Here is a 13,894-nt window from a genome sequence, read left to right as displayed (position 1 = left end):
GAAAAGTACATCAAAGTGAAAGACTGCAAAGATGATCTTGAATGTTTCTCTTTGCCGACCTTCTCTGTCAGTCAAACAGTTTGGTGCCACCATGGTGGGCTTTTGTTTCCATGTGCTGCTGTTGTTTTCCACGACCTTTACATACAGGCATCTATACACACTGTTGACACACTCCTGCGGACTCTGCCTAAAAGCTGAATGAATGGGATTAGTGGGTGAGGAAGTGAAACAACAGATTGTCTCTCCTTAGACCAAGGAAGCAAGACTGCTGAGATGCGAGTAAAGCAAACTGGGCTGAGGAAAGGATTACAAGAGATGGGGAGAACAAATTTAAGGAAAAGAGTGGCCACCAGCATGTCAATGCAGATGGCATTGTGAAAGCCTAGGGCTCTGTGAATTCTCCTGGGGAGGGGTTGTTTGTCAGGCTGTTGGCTTTTATACTGTTTACTCCAGTGGGCAAACACTTGGTACTTGAGTGAAAACATTCCAGGCTTTCTGAAGCCCTGTGAGAGTTGCTTTAGCAGCATGGGGTCTAGCTGTCATCAAGCAGTTCTGATGCCTCAGCTGTGCAGATAACAACTTCATATGCTACCTTTAGAGAAACTGCTCCCTTAAGTCTTCTACAGCTATTAAAGGCTGAAATAATGAGAGGGAGCACAGAGAGAAAATCTGAAAATAATCCTGAATGTATTTTCATAACTCTGCTCACAGTTTTTCCTCTTTCAACCTTGTAATTTCTGGTGTCTGGGAGCCCTGCAGAACAACTAGCATTAACGTTTGGCACTCAGGTCTTCACCACAGACCACATTCTATAGAAATATCCTTATACTCGGCATGCATGACCACCATACAATCTGTGGCAAGACATGAGTGCACGTTTTAGCTGGTCTCAGCTACCCTCAAGAAGCTCTCTACGGCCCCTGCTTCTGTTTCTTTGTTGCCATCTTATGCCAAAACCTTCCTGGACACGACTTTACTGTCTCGTTGCTTGTATCATTACGCAGTGGGTCGATGTGTCGTGATTGGATAAGGGCAGCTCGGGCAGGCCTCCATTGGACTCTTAAAGCTGTAACATGGTAACTCAATCCACAGATAGAGGGAGGGCCAATGGCATCTACCAGCTAAAAATGCAGTCTGCCAAGCCTGACGTAATACAGCAGCCAGAGGAATGGGGGGCCTAAGTAATTGGCTGCATTAAATGTGGACCCACAGCGCCTTAACAGAATGGTGTGTGTGTGTGTGTGTGTGTGTGTGTGTGTGTGTGTGTGTGTGTGTGTGTGCGCATGTGTACAGCTTGAATGACATGAGGAGGGGAAAGAGAATGGGAAAACCGTGTTTTATGACCTCTGCAGGATATGAAAGATGATACAGAGTATGTGTGAGGAGGTGTGGGTATTAGTCTAGGGGAGGGTGGTCTTCTTATGCATGCACTAACTAAATTAGCTCCCTGTGTTATGTGCGTGTTCATGATTTAACAAGCGAAATTAATTCATAAATTGTGCCCAACCAACTTCTTTCCCCATTCGTCACCCTTACTGCCGCAGCTTTCAACCAAGACCACTTCCTCTGCTTTGTGCACCAGATACCACAACCAGAATTACTGGTTTAAAAAAAAGAAAAGAAAGAAGAGGACGGATTAATAATGCCATTGTTTTAGGAGGCATTTAGCAAAAAAAGACAACAGACAGACAATGCTAAAATTGTACTCTAAAGGGCTTGAACTGCCACTCCCTTCTACATCCTGCCTCTTCATCCATTTTCTTTTAGTCAGCATCGGTGCAGTTTATATTAAGTGACTGTGTGTAGAGGGCCCGTCTGTGAGGGGGAGAGGACGGGACAACAGAGAAAAGCATGAGAAAAAGGGAATGAGAGAAAGGTCATGGAAAGGAGGAGTGGAAGAGGATGAGCAGAGGACGGGGAGGAGCTCTGTCTAGGGACACAATGTGAGAGGACAAGTGATAGGAAGCATCAGGAAGAGGAATTTCAAAATGAAGGTCTATCTGTGAAAAACACTAAATATACAGAAACATCTTCGATTGTCCTCATGCCTCCAAAAACTAAAACATTCATGTTTGCATCTGTTGCAGAACAATGTCATAAGCTCATAAATAAATCTTATCTGATCAATGGAAACCAATTCTAAATTGGAATAATGCTTCTATATTTCTAAAATGTACAGAATGACGACAAAAAAAAACCAACCAGCAGTTCTGCAATCATGTGACCATGTTTTCAGCTAACAGTTATATTTATTTTCTGAACTAATCAGCTAGTCTTTAAAATGTCACAGTGTCTCTCTCAGTTTCTTGAAGCTCAACCTGAAATGATGAAACTGCCAATTTTCTTCCATTAACAAACCAATTTACCAACAAATAAGACTGAAAAGAGCAGGAAAAGCCCACAAAGGACGGAATTTTAAAAACCTAAATGATCTGAAAATAGCTGATTATTTTTCTATTGATCACTAGATGAACAACCTATTACCTAATTGTTGCAGCTCTACAGTAGATGGGACGCCAACAACAACAACAAAAAAACCACACAAGTCATTCTTAGATGTGGTCTCTGTGGACTCAGTGACTCATGCCCTCTCTTTATTGGGTTTCAACCAGCACAGTGACAGTCAGCTGTTGCCTAAAGCAAAATCCAGGCTCATTTCTAGCTTCACTGATGGAGATGATTTAAGAGAAGACATGGTTACAGCTCTAGACTATTTCTTGTGTTAGCAAAGAACAAAATGATTGTGGCTATCACAACAAATCTGTTAGCTGTCAGTGATATCCAAAGCCACGCAGTGCAAGATTGTATCTTTTTTTTTTAAGCTGCTGATAAAAATTAGCTCGGTCATGCAGTTTCCTTGGTGACTTCTGGCTGACGCCACGGGGAAGTGGTGCAGGGTGACAATTTGTTTTCATACACAACAAAGACAGTGCAGCAGGTTCGTCAGCCTTATATCTCACACACACACACACACACACTTTCTCCCCCTGTACAAAGAGAAAGCCCTTCTAAATATATTCCACATCTAAAGCAGGGTGAAGGTTGGTATTGACAAGCAAAGATACAGCCAACAACTGCAATGCACTAAAATAGAGTTACAGCAAATGGCTTTTAGGTTCTTTGTAGCTCGTACAGTCACACTGGATAGCATCAACATCAGATAGCCAACATGTGCACAACAGGTTAAAAAGAGAGGTGATGACAGTATCTGTATGCAGGGCATCAGACAAAGTCACGGTGGATTGTATTTAAAGATCAAAGCGATACAATGAATTCAGCAGCTGGTGTTAAAGACAATGTATGGAGTTGTAAACAGTGTTAATCACTACACATCAGAAGACAGCCACACGATGCACATGTTCCATGTGATACACAACTAAGAAAAGTGTAAAGTTAATAAGACAAACATGCACTTTTAATCCCTTTGCTATTCACAAAGCAACACTGTTAAAACTGCAGTGCTTTCCATTGACAGGCTAAGTTAAATTAGCTGAGATTACTTCAGCCTCTTGTTACGTAACACAGAATTCTTCCAATACCTCAAACATGCCATTTATCAAAGGAAAGAAATATGCAATACACACAGTGCCCAAAAACCATTTAAGTGCATTCTGATGTATTTTGGAATTTATAAATCCCCCCAACACACACACCCAGCCTAGAAGACTCCTATTTACACAACAACACTCGAAACTATACCATTACTGACGTCATCTTCATGACGGTTTCACCACGCCTTTAAAGGTCTTTAGTCTTTTGTCTTCCCACCTACATCACATGCTACAAACTACATCTTTTCAAGCATAAACAGGCCCTCTGGGTTTTCACATTAGGCTGGTATATACTTGAACGCTTGTGTACAAGGTACAGAGGTAATCTGGTTGGTTGTTTGGTCAACACCCTTTCATTCAACCAAAATCGCTAGACAATAACAAGTTTTACTTTAAAAAGGAGGAAAATGACCACAACAGTGGCCTTTAAGAACTGGTCTGTAATCACCGAAGGAAAAAGATCTACCCTGCATTTTCATGGCTGCTAGCTTTATTAAGGTTTACATTTACTGAACTCTTTTTTATCGTTGGCTTAAAGTTTAATTGGCAGTGACACTGTCTAAAAGAACAGTACAGTAACTTGTCTCTGTTAACATGTTTTACCAGTGTTGGTGCAGAACACTTTGGACTTTCCATCTATCCATGGAAACTTACCCCACTTAGGGTCGTGGGTGTGAACACATCACAGTAATAATACTTTTATAATGAAACAGCCACAGATTCATGAGCCCCAGCATTTGTCAGCAGCAGCTAAAACCAGACCAAGCTGGTCTCTCCTGCAAACAGGAAACTGGCCGCGTCTGTTGTTATGATTTCAGTTGAAAATAACAAGTTCAAATAAGATTTCAGATACGATTTCAGATACGATTTCAGCGAGGATAGTTTTTTTGCTTCAGTTAACCTTTGATTATATATAGACATGAATAGCACACCCAAGTACTTACTCCTATTGTACTTCTTTGAGGTACACTGCCTGCAGCGCGTGTGAACCATTACACAATCTATAGAAAAGACCCCAGAGTCGCATATAATTGGCAGGCATCACGGTCAGGTCTACTGATGGGAAGGAGGTGGTTCAATACCTGGCTTCACCAACCTTAAAGTTGAGGAATCCTTGGGCGATATTGAGCCACAAATTGCCTCCAATGAAATAAAAGTGTGTGAATGTTAAGCAGCAATTATACTATCTGTGTCTGTAAGATCTTCATGATCGACTCAGGTCCCAGAGACATAAATTTTGTCATCAGACAGTCCTTGTGCCTGCCTGTTTTCTGTGACCACACCAACTCGTCCATGTAGAATTTACATTAGAATACACAAACTACGCATGTGCCCCAGGCAGTGGTCTTCGAGCGTACATCAAAGACATATAACGCCTAGATTAGACTCCACTGCAGATGCAACAACAACGATCAAGTAGTCATTGCTGTTATACTTGTTTGACGTGCGCTTGAGGTCCTCCACCTGATGAGAATGCGTAGTTGGAGCATTGTAATGTAAATTTTCTGCGAACGAGTCATGGTCACATTAAAGTCTGCATAAACCCCAGCTCGTTGATGTCAAAATTTACGCCACTGGGACCAAAGTGGACCCTAGCAGACTCCCGGATGTGGAAAGTATAATTCCTGCTCACCCAAATGGCTACTCGTCTGTCGTGTATCTAGATGTCTATCGCTGCAATGCGGTAAAACCTAGGCTTTAGGTTAAAAGTGCTTAGGCATATAGGGAAAAAGCACTTGCATGAATGTGTATGTGTGAATGGGTGAATTTCACTTAGAAAAGTGCCACGTAAGTAGCCCATTTAATATTACCCCTCGTGCTCACTGCCTAATGATGAAATTTAGGTCACTCAGAAACCAAGCAGACCCTCGTGCACTCGCTGACACATGAAGTGAAATCAAGGCCTTACAGCTTTACATCCCAGTCTCATCTCAGCAACTTACAACTCTGCAGGACAAGATCAAGCAGCTTCAACTATAAATGAAGAAGACAATATGGAGGCCTACACGTAAGATGGTAGTGTAAGAGCTGCTGAACTAGGTTTTTATAACATTGAATGAGATATCCTAACATGAAATTTACTGATAGGAGTAAAAAGGGTGTAACAGCGCTGGCTTTGATACATTAGGAAAGGCCAGAGGGCTATTAAAGGAAAACTCCTTAGAGACAGATAGTTTGTATCCATTTGTGTCATAATCCAAACACAGCAAAACAGTGAGGGTACTCCTCCTCCACCCTAACACAGCTTTATGCAATTAAGTGTTCAGGGACCCGGTGGAATAATGACATTACAAAGTAACTCTGGGACTAAGATCAGTGGAACAGATACACAATACTCATTTGTCCTCCATGTATGAAACCTACCAGACGTGCCTTCAGGACTGTGATAAGCTGGCCCGCTGATGCCCCTGTGATTTGGATGGCAAAAAACTATATTGCAACATCATGAGAAATTCTCAGAAGAACAAACATACCAAAGTGAAAGTTCTAAATACTGGAGGCAGCTAAGAAACTCTTATTTCAAATGATTTGATCACTGAAACAAAACTTTTCTCTATGAATGGGAGAGCAGAGGGGAAAAAAAGAGGTGGGGACAGCTTTAAAATAAATGAATGTGGGCTGAGAAGCAGAACAAAAACTCCAGATCAGTTTACTCCATTGACACACAGGTGTGTGGTGTTACAACAACAATGTGGAGTGCTAACATTTCCTTCCACTGGATCCTTTGTGCTGTTTGTACTACAGAAAGGTCGGGGGGGGGGGCAAAGAAAAAAAAAATCCAACCTGGCATCAGTGTCGCAGAGGAGCCAATAATATTTTGTTCCGGTGCATGTTTCAGATGCCAAACATGATTAATTAAATCATCCATAACGAACAGCAGTCCTTTCATACAAGTGCTTACAGAGAGAAGGCAATGGATTTTAATATCATTGTTTTCCAACTGGATAATGGTGCACTTTTCAAATCTACATTTGTAAAGGGGATCAGATTACCAGCCATTTTCAGTGGGTAAATCATAATCTTGATAGCATTAAATGAATCATTATTAAATTAATCCACTAATAGCTCAAGCTCTGAACCTAGCACTCATGAGATTCTGGTTGCATCAACTTCAGCTGTATAATCAGCTGAATATTAAAAGGAAAAAAGAAAAAAGAAGTAGCTCAGCAGACCTAATTGGGCTGCCAAACACTTCTATATATGGCCAACACAGAGTATGTATAGAATTATACTGACCAATGGCCAGCATATGATCACATTTGCAAGTCTAAGTACAGAGCAACACAATCACAACATCTTACTGGTGAAACAGGAAAGCTCTGGCCTGGGCAGGACCACCACTTAGGATAAGTACTTCCTGCCAGAGAGATTAGACAGTAAGATGAACACACAGCCTGCCAGGCCATTTCTCACTTCATGAGAGCAGACCTTTCGAAAGGCTCCACAGCCACAATCAATGAGTCTCATTAAGTATAGCAATTTGTTTAAACCGTGTGTCGGGTCACGATGATAGAAAACAGAACACAGGTGGTTATAACCACCTATCAGTGTTGTCCTTTGTGTACTGTAATAAAAGTAAAAGATGTGAGAGATGTGTTCGCTCTCCTCGGGAAAGCTATAACTGATATTGCAGACCCATCTCTCTCTCCTCAGCCCAAGGCGAGGATGCAAGGCACACAGGCAGGAGAAGGTGCATTTAAAAAAGAAAAACCATAGCGGAAGGTCAACATCCTGTGCTAAACGGCAGCTGTTTCCCAATGAAACCTGGACACCACCGTCCTAAACCAGGGCCTTCTGGTCACCACAACCTGCAGCAGCGGCAAGATCAGTTTTATTAAAGACACCAAAGTTAAATAGCTGAGCAAGTAAAGTATTATCTTGAAAACCAAATTTGTTCAATGCAAACATTACAGTCACTTGCAAATCAATCCTAATTCAACACTTAACAAAAAAAGAACATGGTGATCATCACAAATGCATTGAGGACATGCAGCAAAGGTTTTCTGTGGTGGGTTTGTGGTGAGGGATCCAAAAACTGCAGGTCACTCACTGGAAACAATCACATTAACTCTCAAAAATATGCAAGCTCTATTTTTGTAACACTTAACAGTCAGTGTAAATGAACAAACCTGTGTACCTCTGTGTTTACTATTGATTATTAAGCCTTGCTACGACGGAGAAGTGGATGGTTTTGAATATTCAGACACAATAATCAAAATATATTTGAAAAAAGTGGAACAGAGAAAAGAGGGTGAAGTCAGAGCGAAACATGGAGAAAGGAAAAGACAGAAACAGAGCAGTAGGTGGTTGAAGCAGGCAGCAAAGACTCCAGCAATGACGGCAGCGACCAGAGCAGCATGCCAAACCTTTGGAGTCATTTCCTGCTTCGTCGAAGACTTTTATGGAATTTTAGCAGCGTAGCTAACGTCACAATGAGGACAGACAGCAACAGGAGAGACAGTTCAGGCCTATACTCTATACAACTTCCTCTCCCTCGCTTTCTACTCTAATTTCTTCTTCTTTGCAGGAAAAAGATGAAACTATATATTTTTTTTCCCTGCAAAGAAGAAAAAATTAGAGTAGAAAGCGAGGGAGAGGAAGTTGTATAGAGTATAGGCCTGCCACTTCTAAAACATTAATCGATTATGCACTTTACCCCAGTTTACCCAAACTAAAAGCTGCACAACTTCCTAATGTTGTTTGTACAATACTTGTTTTGCCTCCTAAATGGCGCAGAATTGCCTTTTAGAGAGGAGTGCAGCACTTTTAGAAAACATCAACAAAGTCAGAGAAAGCGCCAATGATTGAGCACAATGGCAGGATGAAAGGATTATAAGAGCAAGGGACGAGGGGTTGGTTAATCAGCTGGCTTTAAATACTGCTCTCCTGGAGTTTTGCAGGGAAATGGAAGCAGTGTCCGCTGCTGTGATCAATAGTGGAGTGCCTTCCTGGCATTTGTCTATTTAATCCATTATCGAAGGCCATCTGAGCCTGCACTGTGGATGGGAGACCTGCAGCACAGAGGAAGGGTTGAATGATGAAAGCAGGATGCATGCGGTTGACACACACCCACCAACCCACACAACCATACTCGCATGTGGAAACACATGGACAAATGCTACTAATAGGAACAAATGTATAGCCTGTTGTTCTTTGCATAACAGGCAGACAACACACACAAACACGCTCATAAAACTATTATACGTACTGTGTGTGCAAATATACCCTATCACACATATTAACAAATGGTGCTGACAGCAAACAAAACAGTGCTATCATCATTGTGGAAAGCAGCTGAAAAAACTGAGTCAAAAGGTGGTTCCTTCATTTTAAAATGCAAAAGACCAAAATACGAAAAGAGGAGGGAGTGTGAGACAGAGGCCTTGCTTGCAAACACTCTTACACCTGTGTTCTTTCTCAAAGCACCATGTGAGAAATGCTATCTATGTATAACCACTACGACCAAGCCACCAGCAAATCCAACAGCGAGTACCCGACAACACTTGAAGGGTGTTTAGTGTGCAGCACTCTCACTACAGAGAGCTGCGAGATATGGAAACAGGTTACTGAAAACGTCTTGCTTTTCATTTCCCCCAAACTCAGAATGTAATTTGAACAAACAATTCATATTGTACACCAACACAGTAACAAAACTTCAACTAAGATAAGAAGTGCGTGTTCAAAGCAGCCAAAATTCTGTGTGACAATAATAGTGCATGCTGTCCTGCAAAGTGCAGTCATGTGGATAGCTTATACTGTCTATTGGTTAATGATTACAGTGGAAAACAAACTCGTGTTTAGGGATAGAAGAAAGTCCCAACAGTCTCCATAAACATTTTAGAAAGCACAAAAACATCAAACCATCAGAAAGCAATTTAATGCTACTACACAAGCTCTGCTCTACCTTGAAGTATACTTGAGTAAGCCAAATTAACTGCAGAAAGGTTGCTTGCAACATGACAGTATGGAAAAGATTCCAATATATTTTATGAATGTAAACAAGGCTGAAGCTACAGCACTTTTTTATTGTTTGATGGGATGTGACAAAGGCACAAACAAATATGTGAACCCACGTCCTCCTATTTTACAGCCAACATCAAGCTTAACAAATCAAAACTATTTTCAGTTGTGGACGTGAAGACCTCAAGTCACTGGATTCCTTAGGAGATTAGAAGAATAAAAGAATAAGTCATCAATGACAACATCCTTACAAACAGGAAAACAGAAATTAGAGATGGTGAAAACAAAAGATAGCCAATCAGCCTTGATGCGGCCTCTGATACATGATGATTTAACTGTAATAAAACTGGTCTAACCTAAAACACCTTTTATGTTACGATATAAACCTATCATATCCCATGTATGAAACGTAATGACGCACAAACACCAACAAATGTTTGATGTGCTTTCAGTACACTACATGGCCAAGAAGGTGAAGAAAAGTTAACTCAGAGAAAGCGACAAAGCCATGCCTTGAGTCGAGTCGGAGCAGAAAGACCAATGAATTCATCTCGTCCCACGCTCGTCAGCAACACTTCCCTCTCCTAGCAGAGATGCCACTCCGCACAGTCGACCACAGCGAACAAAGACCTCAATTATGTGGAGCTCTAACAGGAGAGCTAAAAACAGTACCATGGGCAGGGAATAAAACCTTGGAGCGCTGCAGGAATTCTGAGCATTCAAGCGTCGTCAACACACAACAAACTGTCACTCCCAAATGGCACTGCAACCACCACCACCACCGCTACTGACCTTTCTGCAGACTGCATGAAACAGGGCTGTGTTCAAGTGGCTGGAACAGAAGACTCTTATGCTTACTTTCACCCAAACTTGTCAAGTGCATAACTGCAGCTACACAACAGTGCATGAAAGAGTGGGGGGAGGGAAACAGTATGGTTCATTTTATACCTTGGGTTACTGACCCATATATGCTGCAGGGTAACAAAGAGCAACATTAAGCCCCGTTTGAGCTGGTTGCAAGCAACTTTTATTCTCATTAAGCAATTTGCACAGGCAAACCAACAGGCTGCCCTTTATTTTCAAAAACAATAGCAAACTGTGTCCAGACTCTAAACTGATCCCCTTCCTCTGACTTTCCTTCTGATTCCTAAATCCATACTTTTAAGCTTTGCCCATATAGACTTTGTGCTTTCACAAGAAGAGCTGTGTTTCTGTGTGGATGCTCACATCTAATTTGAAGAGAAGTAGTATTTACTGCCCAGCAAACATGAACAGATAACACAAATCAGCCACATGTCAGAAATTCACCAGTGGCAGGATGACACAAGGAAAGGTTTATTACAACAGGAATACATCTAATTATGTATCTGCTTATTGACTGTGGATTGCTTTCTTGTGTTAAGACCACGCGGTGCCTGTTTATTATACTTTAGATTAGCTGATTAAAATAGTCACAACCACTCCAGCAAGCAGCACACTCGCATACCTAGCTTCTCCACCAGTTTGAGCATGACTCCACCGATGTGGATTTCCCCAGTGACCCTCAGCGACACGTCCCTGTAGAGGTCGGTGACATGAATCTTCAACTCCCACGTCCCGTCGGCATAGCAGCCATCGGGCATCCGGATCCCATCCAGCGCCATCCTGCCAAACAGAGCCAAAGTTTGAGGGACTGAAAGAGAGAGGGGAGCAAAGGTCTTATCTAACCTTTGTCACACTGATGTGAAGAGAAGCATTTTGGCCACTGTAAGTAAATGCATGTGTCGCAACCCCCAATGCATGCTTTCAAGACCTTGAGTAAGAAGCCTGTTAGATGCTTCAAACAGAAGGCTGATTTCCTTAGCATGGGTACATTTACTTTAGTAGTTTACTAAAAACATGTTACTTGCTCAGTTCTTGAAAGCACAAACCTACTGTGCTTTCAATTATGACATTATCATGTCATTAGGGTGAACAACACAGGCATTTACAAGGGACAGGGGGTATTTTGAGATACAATTGGTGCACATTGTGGGGAAATCCAGGATACAGTGTTTCCAGTGGAGTGTGCAAGGTCACTGTGGGAAGTGTTACCTTCTGTGATTAAAGAGTTTACCGATTGCCACAAACATCTGAATGTTGGTATAATAGTTAACCCCCATTCAGCCACTTTTTAATTACTTCTTGAAAACACTTCCACGCTTATGGCAAAGCTGCAGTTCTGACAGTTGTGGTGAACATTTGACCCATGGAGAATGATTAAGTGAAGCAGGACGGAATTAACCGTTTTTCCATCGCGCCACATCTCTCGCTGGGAAGAAGACGAGCTCTGCTGTTGGAGGACCGCCAAAAAGTTACAGTATAGCCAATTTGTCATTCCTTGATCGGAGAGTGTCCGACAGATCAAAACAGCCGTCCAATCGATAAAAAACAGAACAAAGGCTATAGTCCCGAGGCTACAAGTTAACCAGAGGCCTTTGGCAGCGGTTATTTACACAAAAGTGCCGGTTCACCTGTTAAAAATAACGGTAAAAGCAGCCTTACAAATAGGCAGAGAGGGGGAAATTATGTAAGCAGAGCTCGTACAACAAACTACCCGGCCCCGTGTTGCACATTCACCGAGTCGGTCCGTAAAGCGGTAAGTTCAGAAGAAAGTGTCTCTAAAAGCAGACAAGCCTCTTAAATTAGCCGGAAAAGTTATTAATGTTGAACGTTTTATTGAACGCAGCACAGGCTGTAGGAGGAAAAAGAAAAAGGTTTTCTTTTTATGTATTTCACAGCAGAGAACGGGCACAGCTTTGAGGTCAGCATTTAACTCTGAACACTCACCTTCACAAAGACGAAAAAACGCTGAAGCAGTCGTCTACACGGTAGAGAATAAGTCCCCCGTCTTTAAATCATGTAGAAAGTCTGTAAAAGGAATAAAAAAAGAAGAAAGAAATCCCCGAAGAACTCGCTGAAGAAGTGAAGTATCCCAAACTGTTTTCCCGCAGGCTTCGGCTTAATGGAGTCCAGCCTTCCCCTTTCCTCCCTCCCTCTCTTTCCAGCAGTATAACGTCACCGTCACTTCTCCAATCCCACTTTTCCTTTCATACTGGGAGCTTTTCTGGTCGCGTACTGGTCCCTTTGTCGCCTCTCACACACGTAACACTCGAAGCTTTCAAATGATTTGTGTGCCTCTGTGTGTGTGAGAGAGAGTCGCCTCCCTCCCGATACTTTATGCGACGTTGTAGAAATAATAATTAGCGTGACATTTAACTGTTACTTAATTAAAATGCAATAAAACAGGACATTAAAAAAGGTAAAAATAATAGCATCAAAATGAACTCAAAAGTAAAAGTGCGGTGCTGATAGATATACCAGTAATGTATATCCCCTATATATATAGTACAGTATTTTAATATTTTTAGTAAATCCATGATGGAAGAAAATCGTGTGTCTATGTGATTTTCATTATGTATTTCTGCCTACTTTATATAGCTACAGATTGGAGCTTTAAGCAACAGGAATGAAAAAAAAAAAAGTACTTCTACAAATATATCATCTTCCTTATTCTAGATCTTAAATGCAGCATATGAGACATAAAATCCAACATAATGGCTCAGGTTTTAAAAAGCTGTCTGACAAATCCATACATTTATTTGACAATCACGCCATCTAAAAATATAAGTCATGTGTGAATGTGAGCTATATGTGCAAGCTGTTTTATTACAGCTTTGCTTTCTGGAATAAGAAATTCATCCGTTTCTGGTAGTGTTATTAGACATGCAGTTAAGATCTCAAGCTACCTTTTATGGCAATAGTGCTGCTGAGCCTTGCAGCAGCATCCAGGGATCTTTGGTTCTTTATTCATGGGAGTAAGTGGACAGAATAACAGGGAATTTTGGTTTCATCACTTTTCCAATGTGTTTTTCCAAAATCCCACTTTACTGATAGCCATAAATACTGTTATTTTCTTTAAGTGAACACCATTTCAGCCAGTCGATTAATATGAAGTGTGGAAATTAGCCAAGCAATGCAGATCCCTCTGTTCTTTGCTGACATTGAAACATTTGGCTGTAAAATTTGAGCCTGTGAAGAAAACTTCCTCACAAATATTTATTTTTATCTAATAGAAAATAATCCACCAGAGCATAAGACGTAAAACTCCAGACAAGAAATCTAAAAAAGAAGAAATAGTTCAGTAGTGAATAAATAATCTTAATTAGATTATCCAATTCCACATCACATATTATCTTTTGTAAACTATATTTAACTGTCTCTAAGCCACTAATTACACTGTATTAGAAACTAATTGAATTACAGAAGCATCACATGTTGAGTGCTGATAAATCATCAGTAACTGCAGAGAAAAGGGAACACTGGGAGCTTTTACACATGCTTTCTGTGAGGTGATCAAATGA

The 13,894-nt window shown here is 41.2% G+C and overlaps 1 protein-coding gene across 5 annotated transcripts in view; it reads right to left on the bottom strand.

The window, feature by feature from the left end:
• Positions 1-12,587, bottom strand: part of fermt2 (FERM domain containing kindlin 2) — a 37,112-nt gene extending 24,525 nt beyond the window's left edge. For 2 of the 5 annotated variants that reach the window (XM_005934270.3, XM_005934271.3), the window contains exons 1-2: positions 12,321-12,583; positions 10,999-11,156 (exon numbers count right to left, since the gene is read on the bottom strand). In XM_005934270.3, coding sequence (XP_005934332.1) covers positions 10,999-11,155 — 157 coding nt within the window. In that variant the 5' untranslated portion in view covers position 11,156; positions 12,321-12,583. Of the gene's footprint in view, positions 1-10,998; positions 11,185-12,320 lie in introns of all 5 variants that reach the window. The other 3 variants (XM_014337460.2, XM_005934269.3, XM_005934272.3) reach the window with 3 other exon arrangements.
• Between the last annotated feature and the right edge of the window lie 1,307 nt (positions 12,588-13,894).

Source organism: Haplochromis burtoni, unplaced genomic scaffold (genome assembly GCF_018398535.1).
Source record: "Haplochromis burtoni strain Fernald_Lab_line unplaced genomic scaffold, NCSU_Asbu1 Contig_89, whole genome shotgun sequence".
In the NCBI taxonomy this organism is placed as follows: domain Eukaryota; kingdom Metazoa; phylum Chordata; class Actinopteri; order Cichliformes; family Cichlidae; genus Haplochromis; species Haplochromis burtoni.
Note: the sequence above shows the minus strand (reverse complement) of the source record. Positions and strands in the feature narration are given on the sequence as shown.